Here is a 23,009-nt window from a genome sequence, read left to right as displayed (position 1 = left end):
TGTTTTGTGGGGTCTGGTGGGTTTTGTTTGTTGTTTTGTGTTTTTTTTTTTGTTTTGGTTTGGTATTTTAGTATGGATCACCCAATAATATTGTTGGTTAGTCTGAGCCTAGATTTCAGAGAGTTTATTGGTGGTAGGAAGGCAAGAAATACTTTTCATACCCATAGAAAAATTTGACCAAATTAAGGAAGGACTAGATCTTCTCTGGGAGCTGAGCAACTTGTGTGCACAGTTCAGGATGGTGTGAAGTTGTAGATCAGATAGCCACTGGATGTCACTGTTGTTCTGCAATTGGGAAATAAGTGCATATTCTTCTAAGATACCTTACCTTTTGTGCAATGGTAATACTTCCGGAAAAGTTAACTGCTAAAGTGAGGAGCATAACTTTATCCTCGTGGCCAAGGAAAGGTAGTAAAATTCCTGTTACTTCTGAGACTGGGGAGCTGAGGGTGGTCCTTCTGTGTTGGGATGTATTAATAGTACTGGTTAGATTCTTAATAGCTGAGATATTTCATGTAGCAGCAATAAAGCAGACATTAAAAGTCCTTTAAGAATAAGTATTTTCCAGTACTGTATAACCTACTAATACAAAATAAGATTTAGTTTTATGGCCTCCTATGAATTTTTTATCATATCTCTCATTTATCTCTTCATTTCTTCTTAGGAAAAGCCATTGATTTTGTAGTTCAGAATGCAATGTCAGAATCCCACGGGGGGAGACCCAGCGCATCAAAGGTCGCGATAGTAATCGTGTCGGGGAGATCAGAAGACACTGTGGAGGCTGCTGCACTTTCTGCAAGAATGAACAGTAAATCTTGTTTCGCTGTCACTACTTTAAAGCAGAGTTGTTGCTTTTTAAGTAATGCACTAGAACAAAGGATGAAAAATTAAGACAGTGGTATGTTCATAGAAGATCACTGATATGGACTTACTGTGCATAATGTTCTGGTAAGAAACAAGCCTGAACAAAACGTGCCTGATGAAGATGCCTTTGAGTTACTGGTAGATTCAGGACCAATCTACAATTTAAGCTGAACAGCTTCCATAGGCTTCACAAATTAGTGGCATTTCATTTTCTGTGTTCTTGTGGATAGACAGGGATGACAGAAATGTGATCTAATATAAATTCAATACTGTTGCAGTACAATGAATCTTGAAAGGTTCACTGCAATAATAATAAATATAGAGAGGATTTGATCAGATTCTGCACTGACCTATACAGGAATATGCTTTTAGTATCAATGTGTGGTGTATGACGTTTTTTCAAGTTTTCTGGCTGTTGTCCCTGTACCTCAGCTTCCTCGGGTGTTCAACTGAGGAACAGTGACTTCCTTTGTAGATTGCTTTGGGAGCTATTGAATAAGGCATGGACTAAGTAACAACTATTATTTTTTAATTAAATGACTTGAAAATAATCCAATTGTCATGTAACTGCAGAAAGAAAACAGCAACAATATTGAGATTTTTTACATCTGAAAAAAAAAATGAAGATATTGTCATTAAGTCTGCAGCTGTTTTGTGGACCGTGCCTGATCTTATTATACTTGGGACTAATAGAGCTCATCTTAGCTAACGCTGTGGTTAGAGCATCACCATTTCTGCCCTTAATTGCCTTTACCCTATGTGGAGGGAGTGATGCAAATAATACATGAAAATTAACTGTTGAAAATAAACTTTTCCCAGTTCTTTTTTTTTTTTAAGAAGCAAATGAAAAAAATAGAACAGCAAAGACTTTCTTCTCCTGTGCATTGCTCATTTAAAACCTTTTCTTTCTTTTCATAGGGGTATCCCTGTTTCCAATTGGAGTTGGGAATAGATATGATGAAGAGCAACTAAGGACTTTGACTGGGCCATCAGCTGCTAACAGAATTATGAAGCTTCAGAATTTTGAAGACCTATCCACTATGATCACATTGAATAGTGAATTTATCAAAAAAGTGTGCATGGGTAAGTGCAATATAGTTGTAGCCTTGTAAATGGAGCAAAACCCAAAAACTGAAATGCTAAAACCAGAATGATTTTTCTTGGTTTGAGAAGTCAGACCAATGCTTCTTTGTTAGTGTTTCACTGACAATCATCACAAATGCTAACCTAGACCACTACCATCACTTAGGTGTAAATCAAAATCTGAGCCCTTTCAGCAAGTAGCCAACTGCTATTCTAATCAACCAATTTTCAGCAAGATTTAAAAAACTGCTTAGGCCTGAACTTTCAAGCTATCATCTTATTATTAATCAGGGCTGGTCTTACCTGAAGGACACCAGGAAAGCTCAAGCTGTCATGAATGAATGAGAGCATGCTTCAGAAATGTTAGAAGTTAGTTGTGAGTAAAGATTTCAAATTACATATTTTTCTGCACAGACCTAAGCATTGTTGCATGTATGTCTACAAAGAATTCAGCCAAAGGATAAGAAAGAATTAACTTTTCCAGGAAAACAAATACTGGAAAAAGAAGTAAAATATTTCAAACAAGCATTCATTTATTTGTAGATAGCAATGCCCCCCATCTAAGGAAACTTGCTTCAAATCTGGACAGTATTTTACTCCTTTGCCTCCTTGGTCTGTGTGTATATAGGTATTTATTACTCATATTTTTGTTCTTATTTCTATTACAATAGCATCTATGTGTTCCCTCTGCAAACCACTGTCTCATCGTTTTAGTCATTGCGCAGGTTTTTACCAGCTTTACTAGGGCTTAGTTATGTCTCCATTAAAATAAGTGGACTTTTTTGCAGAGCCAAGTACCACTAAGAATGAGGAAGTTGCAGTGTGCACAGTCCAGCTTAGAGATATCCGATCAGTCTCCACTGGGATCCCTTCTGGCATTTTAAAATCTCTCCAGAGCATCAAACAGCTGCCATTTTCTAGATTTAAACAGCTGCCATTTTCTCGCTTTTCCTTTAAAATAAGCTTTTAAAGATACATTTCCTCTCCTCACACTGTAAAATATGTGATTTTCTTTCCCTAAATTGCATTGATCCAACATCTAGGATGGGGAACAGGAATTTGAAACCAGTAACTATTTTCTTATTGCAATCTGTGCTATAATCAGTACTAGAAGTGAAAGCTTTGTATTGTTATGAAACATACATCCAGCTTTTCCAACAACATATCGTGTATGCTCAAAAACTTGAATGATAGGTATCTTATAGTAGACACCTAAATCTGAAAAATTTAGTTCTCCCTTTTGCTAATGGTAAAGCCTTTGCTATGGGGTGGGAAACTCTGTTTTGTATTTTTTTTTTTATTGTTTTGTTTTGTTTTATTAAGTTTCTGACAATCTGTAAAGTATAATTTTCCCCTCTAGACTCATACAGTTGGATTTCTTGTATAGAGAGAGTCTTACTTTATGTATGGAAGTGTACCAAAAATAATACTATTAAAAAGGTTTAAAAGATTTCCTAAATGCTTTCAAAATACATTACTTGTCCTGGAAAAGACAGAGCATATAGTATATGTATTTTTTATATATATATATAATATGTAGCATATATTATATAAAGAGTTTACTAGTCAATGTTTTAATTTCCTAGACACATGCTTATCACATTGTCATGCCATAGTACTTATATGAAATTACTTGCCATATATCTTTACGTGTGTTATAAGAGGACATAAACATAGAAAATGCAATTCAATGGGTGCCTTGTGACCATCTAACTGATTATATAAAAACCTGCCCATCACAGTCATGCCTGAATGTAATGAAACTGAATTTGAGTATTCTTATTGCAGCTATTTTCATACTTATGCTAGTTGCTCGCAAATCTTATCTTGGAGTTACTTGCTGTATTTATCTTTTTGCATTTAATAAATGTGTGTGTGCATGGGCATGTTAAATTCTCATTACCTGCTGATTACCAGAAATATTCTCAATTCATCACAAGATTCAGAAGTAAGGCTGGACCCTGCTTCAGAGCTAAAGCCATGATCTTCTTTTAAGTACCATCTGGGCAGAACTGTGTGTCAGAACTGTCAGTGCAAGGAGTGCTGTAGAATTACAGCCTACCTGTTGCTCACAGGGTATTTTGGGATGAATGTCATTGCAGAAGTCAGGTAATGCTAGCAGTAACAAAGTTTATGCATTCTTTGATTTACTCTTGTACACTTTGGACAAATGCCTGCAGTGTTTTGGTAGGGATACTCACATTCTTAACAAAAAAAAACAACCACCACCTTCTTTCAGCCTAAGTCATATTTTTAAGTAAGCAATCTGTATTTTGGTGACCACCACTTAAAAGGCTGGATAAGGGAGTGAGATGGCTAAAAGATGTCTGTTTCTCTTTCAGACCCTGTCAGAGAATGTATAGATGAGGATGGAAACAAAAAAAAAGTAAGTGTATTGTCTGGGTCATCCATCTGTCTTTCAAGTTACAAAATTCATGCAGGACCATGAATACCTTCATAGATAATCTGAAACAAAAAGTGTTGGACAATATTAAGTATTAAGAATTATTTCAGAGGAGGAAAATGTTGGCTTTTGAACTCATGGGTTAACTTTGCACAAAAAGGAGACTTCCTGTAATGACATCTAATCTTGAAGTGTGTTGAAAACTATTGAAGGCAGTGCAGAGCCAAAACTTGTGACAGTGTGTGTCTTCGCTGACAAAGAAAAATGTGTTTCCATCTCCTGGTGTAAGAACTTCTGAGAAAGCTAGACATGGCCAAAATGAAGGTGCTCGTATAGGGGGAGGCAATGTCATTGTCCAGACCCTCTCCTTCTGCTAAAAATACAAATACCTTGTCCCTACAAAAATTATATAGGAAGATAATTATTGTGTGATAGTCATCTCTTTAGGGAAAACCATCTCTTAAGTAATGAAATCAAAGTTCTTAGTGTTCATTTGCACAAAACCTTTTATTAAGCCTGAGAAAATGGTCGGAAATGTTAGTAAACTTGTCTGATCTCTGGAAAGTGATCTGCTCTAAGAAAAGAATGATGTAGGTGTTATAAATGGTTCAGTTCCTTCATCTCAGGTGAAATGCCAAGGTTGTTGAGTGTATATGATACTTCATGCATTTGAAAATATTAGCATAAGCTTGTTACATGTTTTCTAGTGGGGTTAGTTATGAGGTCTACCCTAGGATTTATCTTGAATTTCCAGTACATTAAAAATATTCCTTTGATATTTCCCTTGTGAAGACATGACTGTAAGGAAGGACGTGGCTAATATAGAAATGCTTATGAATTGTCTAGACAGAGGAAATATACTTATATCAAAGCTACCTTACATGGTTGGCCTTGGTCAGCTGGTCAGACCACAGAAAGGCTTTAGCTAGATCAGACACTGAGTATAACCTGGTGGCTTTGAGGCTGACAACCTAATTCTGAAAAAAAAACCCAAACAAAAACTTAACTTGAAAAACTTTATTAATTTAAAACAAAAAATAATCAGATTCTTGTTGTTTATTCATTTGAATTGCATGTGTTCAGACCTCTGGGCTCCTAGCAGCAGACACAGGTACATGTAGATAAGGGCTGGGAAGCCTAAATTTGAATTTCAGGTGTGTCAGGTTCCATTTTTTTGGTGGTAAACTTAAAGCACAATTTCCATTCTGGCTAAAATGCTTTTGGAAGAAATGAGGCCAGGCTCCAGTCAGTTTAAAAATGAACCCCACTTTCAAATGGTAGCCTTTAGGGGGATTTTGTGTTACCTCTTCTGTCAGCCAGAAAAAATGGGTTTTAGAAGACACTGCCAATATGGTAGCCATTGCCTTTTGGGTCAGGCTGTTGAGCATCCTGTGGTGTCTACAGGACACGGTGGAAGTTTTCTGCCTCTGGTGTTCAGCACCCACACTCTGAACTCCTCTGCTGCCTCAATGTAAAGTGCCATCATTGGCCTGTTACCCTCTTCCAGCATAGTCCACAAATCCACAGGGATGAAGAATCAAGGCTCTTTCCTAATTCAGAAAACACAGGCTCTTACATCGGATCCATAATATTTCAGGCGTTACTCGGAGAGTTACTGCAGGAGGCTCAGTTCCCCAAGTGGGATGTCTGTCAGGCACCTGGAGATTGTGGGAACTGACCTCCTGCAGTTTTCAAGGAAATCAGAGTTCTCAGGATAAAAAATCTCAGCCGTAATCCTATCAGTATCGTGAGTGATATGATTTGTTACATTTTTTTTGGTTACTACCTTTACCCTGGAAATGACTGTTGAAGGAAGATTCATGGCTAAGGTCACTGTTAGTAGCAGAAGGAAAGAAGATCAAATGTGCTAGGTCAGGCCAAAAATCCATCCAACCCCTTCTATTATGTAGCTAAAAACAGAAGTCAGGGAAGAATGTAAGTAAGTATATATGAAAATTCTGTGAACTGTCCTAGCCTTGAACAATTTGTGACTCAGGGACACCCTGAGCTGCGAGTGGTACCTTTTTGTGTTTGATAGTGCTCAATAATGTTCTCCCCCATTAATTTGTTCAGTCATTCTTTGAATCCATGTAAATTTTTAGTACTCATCATATCCAGTGGCAAGGAGTTCAAATAGAGCTAAATACAGGCTGTGTAAAGAACCACTGTTTTAATATTTGAACTTGACAGCTGACAGAATATGTGAATGATTATGATAGATTAAAGTTTTTTTTAATGTAGTTAATTCTCATCAGTAGTCTTGTTTTGATGCTTTTAAACAGGCATAAAGGTGATAATAGAAGTGTAGGTACTTGTCTTATAATGGTAGCACTTCATGACGAAGTGACCTGTATAGTGATCTTGTGCACTTCTGGTCTACAAGTGGCAGTAAAAATCACATTCCTAAAATAGCAGTTTCCATAACATGACTTTTCTAGTGTTATTCAGCACTTGGTTTAGAGAAGAACAAACAAACAAAACCAAACCTTGACTAAATTAAAAGGTGCCAGCTAATGAACCTGATCAAGTTATGTGACTCTCTCTCCTGCAGATGCATAGTAAGAGAACGAGTGTGCAAGATGCTGTCCTTAGGTTCAGAGCTCCCTCAGAGAGGAAGTCTGAGGCTTCCTCCAGTGTGCTGGCAGGCTTATTGGTTTCAGCAGACTTAGCCTTCACAATTTAGAAACCTCTGCTTTTGCTCTCCTTTCTGTCCTATTCTTAATCCTACAGTTTCATATCAATTGGGATTTAGGCTTTCTTTGTCTTCAGAGCTGCTGCATTTTCCTCTGCAACAGGATTCTTGCCTTTGTTTGGATACTTCAACTGATATTTTTCTTTTAATGTGCTGTGCTTTGCTTTTCTTGTCCAGCTCTTCAATGTTTCCAATAGATGTCCTGTTCAGGAGTGAAATAAAAGCAATTAAATATGTATGGAAGCCAGAGGATCCTTTGCCAGACTTGCACAGCTGTACATGTACCCTTCCAGGTGCTTGTAGGCGAGAGAACTATAATTAAAAACCATTCAATTTCTTCCTATCTAAATATTTTTTCCATACTTAAAGTCCTCATTTTACATTTTCACAGCTTCCTCTAGGCTCACAAGCCTGAAAAGTATTAAGCTGCTTTCAGGACAAGTTCCCTTCTCGCAGTCCTGAAACATACAAAGCAGGTCCAGGTACTTGTATTTAATATGTAAATTTTTATGGCTGCAAATCTGGCAGTTCTCTTTTAGACTTGACGGTATCATGTAGCTCAGAGATACAGAGCAATAATTTCTCATCACTATTCTTGGTTTGCACACTAGTGCCAAGAAGTCTGAATTATGCTGTGGTTACCTAGATATTTTGCCACTTTGCTCTTTTTCATGGGAATGATGGGTGAGCTGAAAAGGAGAGAATGGGAGATAACCTTGTCCAATAGCAAACATCTTTTCTTCCTCACGTGTTTCTGCTTGTGAATATGTTACCCAGTTCACAGAGCCACTGCCTCACTTGTTACTATTGCTTCTGGACTCATCTCTGTAGAGCCAAGTCTGGAAAGGGCTGTTTCCCACATTTGGGGATATTCTTGGGAATGCAGGCCTCAGTGATGAACACCCTGTTTTGAAATTCATTGAGCCTATTTATGGACTTTAGAGCTCTGCAGGAGTGGGGACAGAGAGCTCAGCTTTTTGCAGATATGAATCTTGAGATATTCCAGATTGTGACCACATCTATTTCTCTGTCTTTTAGTCTTATGTGATCCTGGTGCCTTAAAATTCAGACTGTCCTTTAGAAGATGAGAATATATTTTACATTTTATTTTTAATTTTACAAAATCACTAAGTATATCTAATAACACTAGTCTGGTAAAGGAACCATTTCCCTTTGGGAAGGGAGGAAATGTTTTAACGTTTTGAGTTGTGGATAAAATAACTAGGGTATTCCACGCCTTTCTAGCTTGGAACAAATATTGTTGATTCCTGCTGTGCCATGACCATCTGTGCTCAGAGATCTTTCTAAAATAATTTTATGGCTTATGAAAACTAAAGGCTTTGACATTTAAAGAAAAGCTAAGGGGAATTCTTTATTGACTATGCTGTCCATGCATGCTGTAGGATGGCTAAGCTAACAACAGATGGAGTACCAGATACTTCATTCTGCTGTGACAAAACTCCTCTTCTTCTAGACTGTTATCTTTTGCTTGGAATTTCCGAGTCTATTTCTTAGCGTTGCTAATTTAAACTTTCTCATCCTCATGAAGTCCTTAATACACTGCATTCTGTTACTTAATTATCCAAGGCTAATTTGAGTAGCACTGCTGCCAGTGTCACTTTACTTGCTAGCTGTAGGAGTGTGGCAGCGGCCAGGTTTTGCATTTTTCTCCTCTTCGCCCATGTTCTTTTCAATTGGTAAATATCCATGTCTCCTGTCTAGCCTGGTGACAAATGGACATTACCGGACCAGTGTCACACTGTGACATGCTTTCCAGGAGATTACACAGTTCTGGAGAGTCATCAAATTAACTGTGAGAGGATGCCCAAACCAGTATGTCACAGCAATCTTCCTGCTGTTAAGGTTGAAGAAACCTGTGGCTGCCGATGGATGTGTCCATGTGAGTATCTATCTTTGCATGTATGCCTCTCCCTCCCCATCATTTGAAATGTTAATCAGAAATGTAATGCTGAATGGAGCTGCTCAGTCATTGTACACATCAAAGATGACCAAGGTGGGAGGAATTAATGCTGTACACCAGTTAAACAAAGCTAGGAGCGTGAGAGTCTCACTGATGCCTGGAATGTGTGATGCTATTAGCAAGTTCAAGGCCACTGCAAGCTTATTTTTTTACATTAGCATAGCTACAGTGCTTTATCAGAGAATTTCACACTTGATTACCCATTCTGTGTGAACCAGCAAGGAGGATGCATGGAAGAAAAGGGAAATTTATACTGGCAAGCTGTAAAGAAGTGATGTATTCTTGCTCCACCTCTAGGCTTGAGGGTTTGGCCTGACCTCAATCAAGTGCATGTATTAAAGAACCAACAACAAAAAATGCTCTCTGTCCATAAAAACTCACACTGAGTATTTGAGCAGAAACAGTGAACACTGTGTGATTAGTGCCTTGGCTGAGATGACAGGAACAGAAGTTAAGTGCACCCACTTGCATTTACAGGGTGTAGGGGTTCAGCCCTGAGGCTGGTGATCCCGTTATAAAAAAGAGAGGTTCTTTAGGAAAATCCCACATATGTGAAGGGAAGACTTGAAGGAGGAAGATAAGAAGGGAGTGATAATTTCAAGTGAAAAAATGAGCTGGAGCCTCCAAATTGCCTCAGTGCTTGGACAAATGCTCTGACAAGAATGAAACAGTGGCAGCCCAGGATAAAGGAGGCAGGGATGATCAGCTGCATGCAGTGTGGCACAGAGCATCGCTGCACAGCCATTACAGGGAAGAGCACTTCATGGTGGAACAAGGGATAGGCTCAGCCACTGGGTCTTTTGGTGCACCTCAGCTTGGGTTTGGGAACTGAGCTTCACCTCTTCTCTGAGCCGAACACGCTGTAGTCATATGCTTGATTTCCATAAAAATTAGTCAAGATGTTTGTTTTGAATTAAATGTTCAATAGATCAGCTCCAGTAACTCTTAAAGGCTGTATCTATACGAAAGAATGCATTTCTACAGCCCAATCATGCATGCTACTACAGCTAAAATTTGCAGAAATCTGAAAACCAGGAACCTGTAGGTATGATTTTCAACAGTGTTTAGATCCTGTTCAGAGCTTGAAAATCTCTGGCTTGATGAATCTCTTTGGCTTTGATGAAGCTTAGAGGGCTGTACTTCCCAACATAATTCTAAAAACTGGGCTTACATCTAAAGCAATATGATTACTTTTTAGAATAAATAAGAACCCTATATATGCCTTCTCTTTATAATGTATAATCTCAGTTTAAAATGTCCTCTGCAGAGCTGGCTGCTTTAAGAACAATTTCTTCAAGGCACTACTTGAAATATCTAAGCTGAGTAGCTAGATTTTGATCCCTGAATTGTTAGACATCCAAAATTTTAACACCCCAACTTTTAGCATTTTCTAAAAGCACATTTGATTATCCAAACACTTAAAAGCTAACATTTCTGGTTTGATATAAATATTTCAAAAAGGTAGAAAGATTTTAGTTGAATAATCATATATATTTTATAATATTTAAAAGATACTGTTAGTGATAGCTACCCATAAAAAGTGCATCTGTAATAATTTTGTCAATCCTAAATATGTTGATAGCAACATGAAGGCATTACTTTTGGCATACATTTGGCAAAACATGTCTTCATAAAGATTTTCTGAAAGGACGAAATGAAAATTACCATTCGTACCATTAGCTGATTGTCACGAAAAGACCATTAGTTGACTTGAGATTGCTGCTGTTTAACATGAGATAACATTTGTTTAGCTCTTTATGAATTTAATGAGCCATGATATGTAAAATCTAACTTTTTTTAACCCAAGGTGATGCAGCTTGTGATGAAAAGTGGTAAGTTTTCATATGTTATAAGAGGAGGAAAAAAAATCCCAACCCCACCCAGCTGATCAAAACCCCATGGGTAAAGTATTCTTGTTTCAGTGATTACTTGGTGAAACCCGGATGATGCTGTGTCAACTAAAGCAACATCCGTAGCAGTCAGGAAGGCTAATTCTGATGCCATGTGTGCTGAAGTCAGAGCTGAAACTCCCAGCAATCAGTAAACTTTAGAGATGGGCATAGCAAAGTAGGTGCTTAGTAGGAGGTCAATGTGCTTCAGCATCTCTTTGTTGTCATGAATAGAGGCAATCTGTGCTACAGGAGCATGGCAGTGCACGCTTAATTTACTTGCGATTCAGCAAAGTAGTGTTCAGTTATTTAGAGAACTAGAGCCCTTTCAAATGATTGCTTGACAGTGTGGATGATATGACAAATGCTTTTGCAAAGAGGAAGGACTTGAAAAAGTGTTCCTATGTCTTATAACTGAGTTAGTAGAATAGATCAGGAGTTACACTATGAAGGTGTTTGCTTGCTGAACTAGTTAAAAGTTTTATAGCAATATGATTTGCAACGTGTGATTAATGGCTCTTGGGTGTTTGTGGACTATTAAATGGATTTAAATGGATTACATTAACACATTTTGTGCTACAGAATACCTATGAGAAGTTTAAAAGGATTCCCGTTATCCTTAGAATTTTTTAGATGTACATGAATAAAAAAGGTTGAGAAACATTGTTTTATTGCTAACTTGTTTCATTGTTGTTTATACATGAACTTTATAAGAAGGTACAGTAGAATATCTGAAGATGCTCCAGTCCTCTAAAGGGATGTAGCTCTTGACAATTCAGTGCCTGACAGTACACAAGATAAGCTTACTTTCTTTTTTTTTTTTTTTAAGCAAAAGTTGCTGTTTGCCGTTTTTCCTGGGAAATTAAGTTTGAAGGTCTATGAACAGGAAACAGATTATTTTCAAATCTCTATTAAAAGCCAAGTAGCTGAATTATTAACAACGAGAATTTTCATCCTAGATGTTCAGCTGACATTACTTTTATTGTCCTTATTATCTTTAAGCAAAAGATTTGAAAATGCGTGAGTCAGAAGCATCCTTTTGCTCAGATTTTGTTTTGGTACTTGTGAGATTATAATCCTCCTTGTTTTCCAGTTTGTGAAGACAAGGAAGTGTTTATAACCCAATGACCAGGACACTAATCTGTCAGTTGACCACTGGTTTATCCTGTGCACATTATTTCTCTAGCGTTTTCCTGTTTCCTATCTGAAAAAAAAAAAAAAAGTCCTCTGATATTGACTAGTGACATGTGTTTGATAAGAATGAAATAGTATTATTTTATTTCAAATGGAATACTGTGCAGAATAAAATGTAATACCATAATAAATATGCAATGCAAAAACTAGAAAATAAGTATGTTACAGTTTTCCTACAAATAGAGAAGGAATACATTTTCTCTGCTTTTATTTTTCATATAAAATCTATTAATAAATCACACTCCATGTGAGTAAACTTTATGCTAAGGGATATTCTGAGTTTATCCAAATCTTTTGTAATACTAATTGCTCCAGACAAAGATACTTCAAGAAAACCATGTGATGGAGTATTTACCAAAGTTTCTTGTCAATGATTTCCTGCAAGCATTTGCAATTCATCACCTTCCTAGCTTTCTCAATTCATTGATTCCACATGCCCATAACAATTGTGATGAAATAGTCTAATTTGAACAAAAGTGAATGCCTACATGGCTTTTTTTTTTTTTTTTTCATTGATTTGTAGGTGTCTGTATAGGAAGTTCATCTCGACATATTGTCACTTTTGATGGGCTAAATTTTAAGCTGACTGGCAATTGCTCCTACACCTTGTTTCGAGACATGCAACATGATATTGAAGTTCTCCTCCATGAAGGACCATGCAGAGCAACACCGAAGATGAACTGTATGGACTCCATTGAAGTGAAACATCGTGGTGTATCTGTTCAGCTCTTCAGTGACATGGCAGTAAGCTAAACACAATGAAGTGATCTGTGCATTGCCTGCTCATGCTACAGAATTTCAGTTTACGGGAACAAATTTGTTCCCTTTGTCCAGTTTCTGTTCCCCTTGCAACCTATTCTTAGTCTTTTGAGCAAATTTCATGATACGATCTACGTTCATATAATGAGCCAGACACGTTTCTCTTCTTTTTCTTCCCATTGTGTGGGTGTGACAATGTCAAGAACATGGGATTTGGCAGTGTCTCACTGACACATCTGGCAGAAAGGCAGGGATTATAGACAGGACATACCGCACTCAGATTCTCCTCTGTTGTGTCCTTTGGTGCATGGGAGAGCAGTCTATGCTTCACAAACCTATGCCTGACTGGCTTGTTGAAGAGCTAGAGAGTTGATTCTTACCTTGTGTGCAGATGGACCTCAGCATTAGAAGAAAGGCCAGCTTAGTATGTGTGACTTTCACTGAGGTTTATTGATTTTCAGGGTCTGTAGACAGCATTTTAACTTCATGGCATTAGATTGCTAGTCTGTATATATGTGATGCTGAAGGAATGCACTCATATGGGAAAACATTGAAAAAGTTGTTCATATAACACACAGAATGAAGGTCGATTAGTTCTGTGCATTTTTAGACTCAGTAGAAAGTTTCAGCTTGCAAAATTGACTCATGTCCAGATTCAGTTGGATCTTCAAGTACTTGTGAAGTCAAAATGTGTTGCCAGCCCAATGTGGTAATTTTGTTGATTTTAAATACTTGCTAGAACTGATGTGATGACCTTGCTTTTTTGAAAACAGGTAGCTGTTAATGGTGAAAGAGTTCATATTCCCTATACTAGCAGTTTGTTTGAAGTCACTGTCTATGGAGCTATAATGCACGAAATCAAGTTCTCTCATCTTGGACATAATCTCACATTTACTCCAAGAAACAATGAATTTATTCTTAAACTTAATTCAAAGAGCTTTTCTTCAGGAACACAAGGGCTTTGCGGTAAGTTTGAAAGCTAGTAACTGTAACAGCTTCCTACTTGGGCTTGAACTGCTATTTATGGTACTGGAATTTGTGTGGTCCTGAACCTGTAAACTCTCTGGCTGAACTGATCCCCTGTTGTTGGCACACTGCTCATCTATGGAGGTTTTTCTATTATGGCCATCAATGTGACAGCTCATTGACTCCCAGTAATAGCCTAGAAAGAGCAAGGCTAGACATCTCTCATGTTTTACTTTTTTCACATTATATCATTATCTTTTCAAGGAGGTTTTTTTTTTTGGATGAGGCTTTAACTTTAAGTTCTTACGTATACATTTATGTGAGAGACATGTTCTTGCTTGTAGTGAAGGTGAAAGATTTGTCACGGGTACTACTACCTGGGAGAATTCATTCTATGGTATCCTCTATGTGGCATAACCTATAGCTTCTGTAATAAGGATATAGGAAAGAAGACACAGGGTTTTTATGCCTCCATTGATAATAGCTATAAGGAACATCATTCATTCCTCTTCCCTTTGGTGTTCACTGAGAGGCCCCAACCGGCTCCATCTGTCCTGTACCTGTTTTCTCTAGGTTTGTTTTATTGCTGACTGTATTCAGACTCTTTCTTTTCCTTTTACTCACCCTCCTAGGGGTGTGTGACCAGAACCACGTCAATGACTTCATGTTACGTGATGGCTCTGTCACTCCTGAAAGTGGCTTGTTTATCCAAAACTGGACGGTGGAAGAGCCAGGGAAGATCTGTGAAATCCGGAGAGAAGACAGATGCTCTGAGCACGCAACAAGCCACTGCCACCTTCTGCTCTCTGATAGGTTTGCAGAATGCCACAGGGTCATCTCCCCCAACATGTTCTACGAGGCCTGCGCAGAAAGCAGCTGCTATGAGGACGAAGCCTGCGAGATGATAACTTCCTACGCTCACATCTGCAGGGAAAACGGGGTCTGCGTAGACTGGAGAACACCCGAGTTTTGTCGTAAGGGGGTTATGATACATTAAAACTGATAGAGAAACTGTCTAACTTGGTGATGGTGGTGACAATGACTATCTTGTCAGTGTAATATTAGTTTTTGAATACCATGTGGTGGGGTAGAAGTTCCAGATCAATTTTCCCATGTAAGTGATATTGCAGAACTGTTAGCTGGTTTGTCATCCACTAAGTTGCATATTATGGAAAAAGTGTTTCTTAGTAAACTGCTAACTAGTAAAATGCAAGGTAGTTATGCAAGGCTGGAAGGATAACCTATGAAATAAAAACGCTGTGAAAGCTATGCAGAGGCAAACACAGCTATGTGACAGTACCTGACTCTGCAGCCACCGAACCACCAGGTTTGAATTGAGAGTCTGCTCTGATTCTGCTAGGCAGTTTTAGCTGCAGGTATCATTGTTTTGGTACAGACACTGGAGGATCTGTACAAGGTGGACAGGGAAACTTGTAATTTAGATTAGTGGAACTGCTCCCCAGCCTGTTGCTGTCATAACTGCCAATGACACAAAATAAGACTTTTCTGGATTCTCTGTAATAGTTTCTACAAATTTCCCACATTCCTAAACCTTTCAGACCATGATGGAAAAGCCAGTGTGATTTTAAGTTTCTACTCCAGTGAAAAATGGGGAAATGGCCACTCTCTGTGGTGTGATTCTGTTTTCTTGTTAGCGCATGCCAGCTATGCTGATCAAACCAGCTGTAATTTACTTTGCAAATCTGGTTCTCCTTCTGGCTGTGTTTTGCTAGTGTTTTGGAGGTGAAGAGTTTGTGCTGTGAGAAAGCAATATAGAAGGATGTGAGCCTTGCAAATTGCCCAGAACCTAAAAGAAGCAGGACAAGCATGCTAGTGCTAAGTTCAGACAGTTGTCATTTTGTATACCTACTCCCCTAAATTCTTGTAGACATAAGAAGTTCTGCCCTATCTTCCTGGGCTTTTTTTCTTTCTTTTTTTTTTTTCTCCCAGCAGCCCTATTATGAGGCACACCTAAAGATATGCAACATATAGTTAAGTACAAATAAGTAACTCTTGAGGTAGCTTATTCTATACCTTCTGCTGTTAGTCTGTGCACAGTGATGGTTACAGACATTCAGATATTCACTCACAGTGTTTCTGGTTTAATCACGTACCTGAGATGTATGTGTATGTATGGAGGCATTTTCTTTCCCAGCTAGCCCCTCATGTAGTGTCTTGATATCCCAGTTGTTTTTCGCATCTCCTGCCTCTCCAGTTTAGTCAGTTCTTGTTGCCTTACTTTCTTTCCCGCTTGCTGCCCGGATACTTTTCATTTCAGAATTGGAGAACCAGCATCCTAACGGAATGATACAGCAAGAACTCAGTACATGTTTTAGTTTTGTTCATGTTTTAAGCTCAGACTGGGGGAATGATGGGATAGGAAGTCAAGAATATGAATTTGGATTTGGCCTGAGCCTCCAGTTAGTGTCTTAAATATCTTTCCAGAATAGGTTATTGAAGCACATGTTGCTGTTGCAGACTGATTCTTTTAAGAAACAACACAGTCTGTTTGGAATGTAGTCCTAGAAAACAGAGGGAGAATACTGCCAGCCATTTTCCAAATTTAGTGCTTCAGTCAGACTTTGCAGGTTGTAATGTCCAAGGCTGAATGTCAGTGGAGTACCTTAATAACTTTCTGCAGTTTTCAGATTCCCATCTTGTTACACAGCATGTACAAGGATTGCCAAAGAATTGCCCATTTTAACATTGATTGCATAAAACAGTCGTTAGTGTCCTAACAATAGCATCATCTTCTTCCTTCAAGCAGGTGCCATGTGTGCAACTACCAAAACTAAAATTTCTAATTACAGGGACATTATGCAGGTTACATTAATGACTAAATAGACAGTGCAACGTAATCACTCTACCACTACATGTTTAATAACAATGGCACAGTTCCGGAGTACCTTGCTTCCCTCTTTCCACTCCACTGAATCCCTGTCATTTTTTTTTTAATTTGATTTGGATTTTTGTCATGCCGTATTGGGACATTTCAAGCAGTACAAGTCCTTCCTGACTGCTCTGCCTGGATGGGTTAACATAGTCGCTGGAATATCCGATAAAGACAGATCATGTTCTCCATCCTGTGCTCATTCAGTTCCACTGCCTGAGCTTTCCTTGCTCATTTTTGGGAGGGTGGATGTGTTGAGTGCTATCTGGCAGACTTCCAGCTTTATGTCAATGGGTGGAAGGAAACTTTACTCCAAGGTGGGAGTGAATGCCTGCTGAATAGGCTTTCCACATTAATGACAGTACGGGCTTTATCTTAATGTGAAGATCGTAGGGATTTCTAACAAATCACTGCATTGCTGTGCAGTGATCATCGACACGTGTTGGGATTCAACTTTGCCTGGAGAGGAAGCTTTATTCACCTGGAAATAGGATAGTGATTAATGAATGGACTGAAGTGCATTTTGCAGTTCCAAAAGAAATGGCAGCTCATGTGGAGGTGACCAAGTCAGCTTTGAACTGTGTAGCTCAAGTAACAGTAGGAGTTAGCAAATTTTGCTCAGAAAGCAGAAATACTCAGAAGATAAATGACAGCAGTAGCAGTTGTTAATCTTCATATGCTAATGTTTCTATGAATGCTTCTCAGCAGCTCTTTAAGCTCATTTATGTGCCATGTGGACAGGCCCTCTAGGTACTTGCCAATACTAGCTTGCAGATGAATTAAATTTAGATAGGTAGTTGATGCTTGCATGGTGTATGAAACAAACTGCTAGTTGGTACTGCTCAGTAAAGCTGTGGTTCTTTGAGGAGAATGCTGGTGGCACTCAGCAGCTGCAGGGATTCCTGGAAAAATATTTTGCTTGGAAACAATGCTTTTCATGAGCCCTTCTGGTTGTTGGAGGGTTTTGTGTTTTGTCTTTCATTGAGTAGTTTTGCCAGCCCAAGTTAGAAGGCAAATGCATAACAGGCTCTGCCTGCTCAACTGAGGGGCAGTGGCATCTGGCAGAGAAGCAAGAATGAGGGTCAGGAGGAGGAGAGAGAAGCAATGGGATACAATAAAGCCACCTCTGCTAATGAAGGATTTGTAGTGGAGCTATACTGAGATTATCCACTGCTGTTCCTTTGCTGTGTAAGCAAGGCATGCTGGTGAGGAGCATAACAGCTGAAGGATTTAAACCATGACGTGGAAATCAACAGTATGCGGGTAGCTTTACGACTGCCTTCAGCTGATCTGGGACAATTTTTCTCTTCCTCTTCCATCTCCAGCCATGCATTCCCACTCCTTTTGCTGTGCTGGCAGTAGTCCTTACATGCTACTTGGTGAGCTCTGAAAACTAGCTGTAAAAGGGAAAGAAGCACCAGCAGGGAAGAGCAGCTGAGCTGAGGAGATAAAGGGGGGAATGCCCCTTTTTGGATGGCAGCACTGATCTAAGTTGGTTTAATGTGGCCTTGAAACCACTCCCAAGAACATTGGAAAAACTCTTCTAAACATACTCCTTTGGATAAAGAAGACCCGTTAAGGGAGGTTAAAGAAAATTGTGCTGGAGCACTGGCGAGGATGTTGACTGGCAGCTGATGAGCTATTAGTCCTGGTGCATTATTCACTCCAACTTCATCTGCACTGGGGTTTTAGCTGTCCTTTTGGCTGCACGTGACAGTACAGTGAGGCAGAAGGCAAAACAGCAGTATGTGACCTCAGCAGCTAGCTAGTAGCTAAATTTGTACTAAATTATACTACTGATAAGAAAGGAGTGGCATTGTTGCCTGAAAGGATGTGTGACTTTTGACATGTTTCAGAGGCTTGAAAACCACCTCTTCCCTAAATATTAATTTAGTACTTTAACCAAGGATGCTCTGTCTTGTCTGATCTGTTTGAGCCACGAAGTCAGAGTGAATCCCAGTGCAAACTGTCACTAGATCTTTCACTCTGAATTTGTTAAGTGGTTTATTTTGTTTTGATGGACTTACACCTTCTGTAGATCCTCACAGAGGTTATTCTCTCCCAGCCAGTATCTACCGGGAATATCTACTGCAATTTAAAGGAAAAATAAGCAGCTGAAAAAATGTCAATACTTAAATGTGCCAGATGACCCTTTGTAATCATAGGTTTGCAGGAAACGTTTTTTTCCCCCAGCTTTTTTTTTACTATTCTCATCCCTGTTTGAAAAAAAAGGTCATGTTTTAATGGAGGCAACAAACAGAATACAGTATCCATACATGATCATAGTAGCATCATACAGGCTAGTATTTAAGGTAGCTTTCTTTTAAAACTAATTTGGCAGAAGAATTACTCTTTTATTACTTGGTTTTCAGCCTTATTTTCTCCTTTTGCTAGTACCCACAGTCTTTGCCTTTTCATTCAGAAAGAACAGGCTTTTGAGGTGAGCACTGAAATAGCCAGACAGGAGGGTGGCTTGTTGAAATACTTGTTTCTGAGGCTGTATGTGAGGAGTCCTTCATGTCTCATCACATTCCAAACCTCTGGCAGAAGTTTCCATACAAAAAGCAGAGTTACCTGTAAGTCATGTAGGATCTGACCAAATCTCTGGAGTGCAAGGGCAGTAATGTGTCTGAGGTGACTTTCTACAGTTGCCTGGTTGTCATTGTGCCAGTAGAATAAAAGGATGGTTGGGATCATTTTCCAGACATTGATGGAGTTTATCCCATCTCTTGACGCTGCTTGTGCACATCTCATTCCCATGCTCCCAAGGACAGAGGTGACTTCAAAACAAGGGCATTCACGTGAGCTCATCTATATTTCTTTTGGAAAACGTAACCACCTCATTCCTTCCTTCCTTGAAAAAACATTGCCATTTTACACAGGCACACAGGCTTTTTGATAGCATATCTGGAGTCTGGGGCATGGTTCTTCATTGCATTTTTCACACACCTGGTTCCTTAATGCCAGCCAAAGAGGAGGAAGGAGAAAGGGCTATATTACATGAAGTACATTAGAGGCTTTAGCATTGGTACTCTTTCTGCTTGTGAGCTGTCCAGGTTCTATGCTGATGTGCATCAGCATTAAACTCTAAAATAAATTAATCTAATTTTGTGCACAGAAGGTTTACTAGATTTGCTTTGGGGCTAGTGGTGGGTAAGCAAGATGAAAGCCAGTGTGCTGAGTATATTTACTAACACTGGAATAAAAAAGTAAATGACACACTACTTTAATAGGTGCTGTGGATGTATTTTCACACATTCATTAGAGCTGACGTGAGACCATCACAGGCAATAAGCACTGGTGCTTACTCTGAGCACCTTCTTTACAGAACTGTTTCTGGAAATGAGTTTTTCTGGAGAACATAGTATAGTCTAGGTAGCTACTAGTACAGGTTTAGAAGCAGGCGATTTCTCCTATTTTACTTGGGTGCACCTTTTTGTGTTTTCAGAATCCAGCCAAAACATTTCATGGTGGGATTGGAATCCCCATCAAGTTCCTGTGGCTTTTCAAGTTCCTCTGCATCTGCTGAACTATGATGGTTTTCCACCCATGCGACCATAGACTCCAACACACAAGAAATAATTGGATTTAGCATGTCTTGAAACAGAAAAGGGTTAAATGTTAAAGACATTTCTTTTCTGTTTCCTTTGGCTCAGAAGGGTGTGTGTAGACAGTTCAGCTGATGAATGCTTGTTTGCTTGGGAGCTCAGGTCTTCATTCAGTAATTTTCTTTCAGTGTTTTTATCAGGGGACTGAAAAAAATTTTTATAAACCTCACAGCAGTCACAAACTGGGAAATAAGAAACACTTCCTAATTGAATGCGTAGAGAAAAGTAAAGTAGACTTAAGGGAGTACACAGTATGGAAGCTGTGTCCATAGGTTTCTTGAATAGCTATAGCCTTAGTTTTGTCTTTGCTTTTAGAGACAATACCCTCAGTGTTGTGAACTCATCGGTAAAAATTTTATGTGTTGGCTTAGGGGAAAATGCAGCTTTCCTTGATTCAGTTAATTCCCTTAATAAGGCAATTCAATTAATAAGGTGCAAAAATCCAGCAGGTTCAGTTTTGAAGTACCAAAATGTTCTGTTTGTTAGCTTTCTTTAGTTGGGAACACTGTTACCTGTCAAATTGTCAAAAAAATCTTTGTTCAACACTTTAGTCTGTCCTGGATATCTACTAACCATGCGCTGTTACCAGTGCTTCTCTAATACAAGTAAAGGTGCTTCCAAATTCTTATGTCTCTTGCCCAGTATTGAAACAAAGTTAGGCAAGATGTTCATCTTAAGTAAGCCATTGTATTGTTGTTAGGGTAAGTCATACTTTGCTGATTCATGTGACCTGAAAATGTGGCTTGGTGATTTCTGCATGGACTGTAACTTGAGCAAATGCCTTCAATCACTTTCCAGTGTGGATTTTGCTAGTTTTAAAAACATATTTTCAAAGATGTTAGTAGCTGCAGAAGACAAAATATGTTCATCAGATGATGGCTTTCAAAAACCTGAACACAATTCTAAAGAAAGTGTGAGTGGAAACATTTATCTGCATTTCAGATCTCTTTATCTAAAGTTTTTTTCTGTCTTCCTCAGCAATGAAATGTCCCACATATTTGACATATGATCACTGCCACAGAGCCTGCATAAAGCACTGTGAGAATAGTACCAAACTCAGTGTCTGCAAGGATTATCCCACAGAAGGCTGCTTCTGTCCAGACAGACAGGTGATTTTTAATGACAGCTGTGTTGATGAAGAAGTCTGCACACAATGCGTCAGTGAAGATGGCACGCACCATCAGGTAACTATGTATACTTAGCAGCCTACCTTTGTAAGTGGTTGGGGTTCGTACTTTTGTAAGTAAATCTGTCTTATAAGTCTAACTATTTTCGCCTTTGGATGCTTTGTTTTCTAGCTCGGTTCCTCATAACGGGCTGGCTGTCAGCCCCATCTAGCTCCCCTAGTGTGAAATTGTCTGGGATGGATATAAAATTTGCAGCTGCGACTGTACAGACCCGGAAATGCATGACAAATTTGTGTGGAGGGAGGTCTGGAGGGAAGAAAGGAGGGATGGCATAAGTCAACATTTACCAGGATAAACACGTCCATTCAGCAGACTTTTACCAGTAATGACAATTTAATCATAAATCTGGAATCCTTGCTTAAAAATGTATTGTATTGTCTTTGTAAAGCTTACTGAAATACTTTCAGTGGTTGGTGTGAAGCGGTGAGACCAAGATGGCCTTATGTCAAGTTTTATTAGCCTCACTTTGTTTTTTGGTGAGAATTATTCCTTTGATGAAATGAATCATTTTACTTTTACTGAAAATCCACTTTCCTCAGCTAAGTCAGACCTCTCTGTGTCAGAATGGGATTGTGAAGATCTACGGGTGCTAGGTGCCAGACTGCAGTGAAACAGACTGATAATTTCCCTTTCAGCATCACAAAGCAAGCTCCTCCCTACGTCCCCTGTTTTAAGTAGCAGGGGTTGTTGCTCTTCACCCCCATCTGCTCAATTCTGGGAGTTTTCACCTAAGTCAGCCAGTACTTTTAAGTCTGCAGTTTTGTTACCAGACTTTAAGAAGCAGCAGCTTTAATTTCAATATTTTATGGGCTTTAGATTCTTAACAAGATTTTTGGATGGTCTTACCGTACTCGCCAAACCTGCTGTCAAAGACATAATCATTTTTGTAACATAGATCTTCTGTAAATAACAGAAGTCTCTGTGTGTGTGTGTGGATAGTCTATTCTTTAAGCGAAAAGGCAGATTTTAAAAAGCAAATGAATGTAAGTACTCTGAATAACTTCATTTTATACACACAAATTTAGACTCACATTTCATTTAGCAAGAAATGTGTTATAAACATTTACAGTTAAACTGAAAGGAAGCAAAGACTATTTGTGTCTGAAACATCTATTTTAAATACTGTTTGCATTGATTAACACAATGACAAAAGCATCAAACTTAACAGAGTGAACACCTTTCTTTCGTTAGGGTACCAGTGAGCAACGCACTTGACTTAATGAAGCAACTGCTCCAGGCACTGCTTTGCCAATGCAAGAGTCTACTGACTGCAGGTGTGCACTGGGAGCCCTGCGTGTGCCAGTGCCACCTGCCCTCGCACAGGACAGGTCCATGCAGGTCGAGGGTCTCGCTTTGCCATGGCTTGTGCCTTAGTGCTGCCTGCGGACACTGTCAAAGCACAGCACAGGGAAAAAGTATTCACTAAATATGATTTTGTGGGTTTGTACTTCTGGACAAGGGGCTGGTACAGGAGCCTAAAAGCATTAAGTCC

The 23,009-nt window shown here is 38.9% G+C and overlaps 1 protein-coding gene across 1 annotated transcript in view; it reads left to right on the top strand.

The window, feature by feature from the left end:
• The window catches only part of VWF (von Willebrand factor), a 144,134-nt gene that overhangs the window by 86,356 nt on the left and 34,769 nt on the right, over positions 1-23,009 (top strand). Inside the window, exons 31-38 of the mRNA XM_068400423.1 lie at positions 665-808; positions 1,783-1,947; positions 4,290-4,333; positions 8,766-8,943; positions 12,631-12,851; positions 13,640-13,832; positions 14,465-14,806; positions 21,309-21,514. Coding sequence (XP_068256524.1) covers positions 665-808; positions 1,783-1,947; positions 4,290-4,333; positions 8,766-8,943; positions 12,631-12,851; positions 13,640-13,832; positions 14,465-14,806; positions 21,309-21,514 — 1,493 coding nt within the window. The remainder of the gene's footprint in view (positions 1-664; positions 809-1,782; positions 1,948-4,289; positions 4,334-8,765; positions 8,944-12,630; positions 12,852-13,639; positions 13,833-14,464; positions 14,807-21,308; positions 21,515-23,009) is intronic.

Source organism: Nyctibius grandis, chromosome 5 (genome assembly GCF_013368605.1).
Source record: "Nyctibius grandis isolate bNycGra1 chromosome 5, bNycGra1.pri, whole genome shotgun sequence".
NCBI lineage: Eukaryota > Metazoa > Chordata > Aves > Nyctibiiformes > Nyctibiidae > Nyctibius > Nyctibius grandis.
The sequence above is the reverse complement of the archived record's forward strand: the minus strand, read 5'-3'. Positions and strand labels throughout refer to the sequence as shown.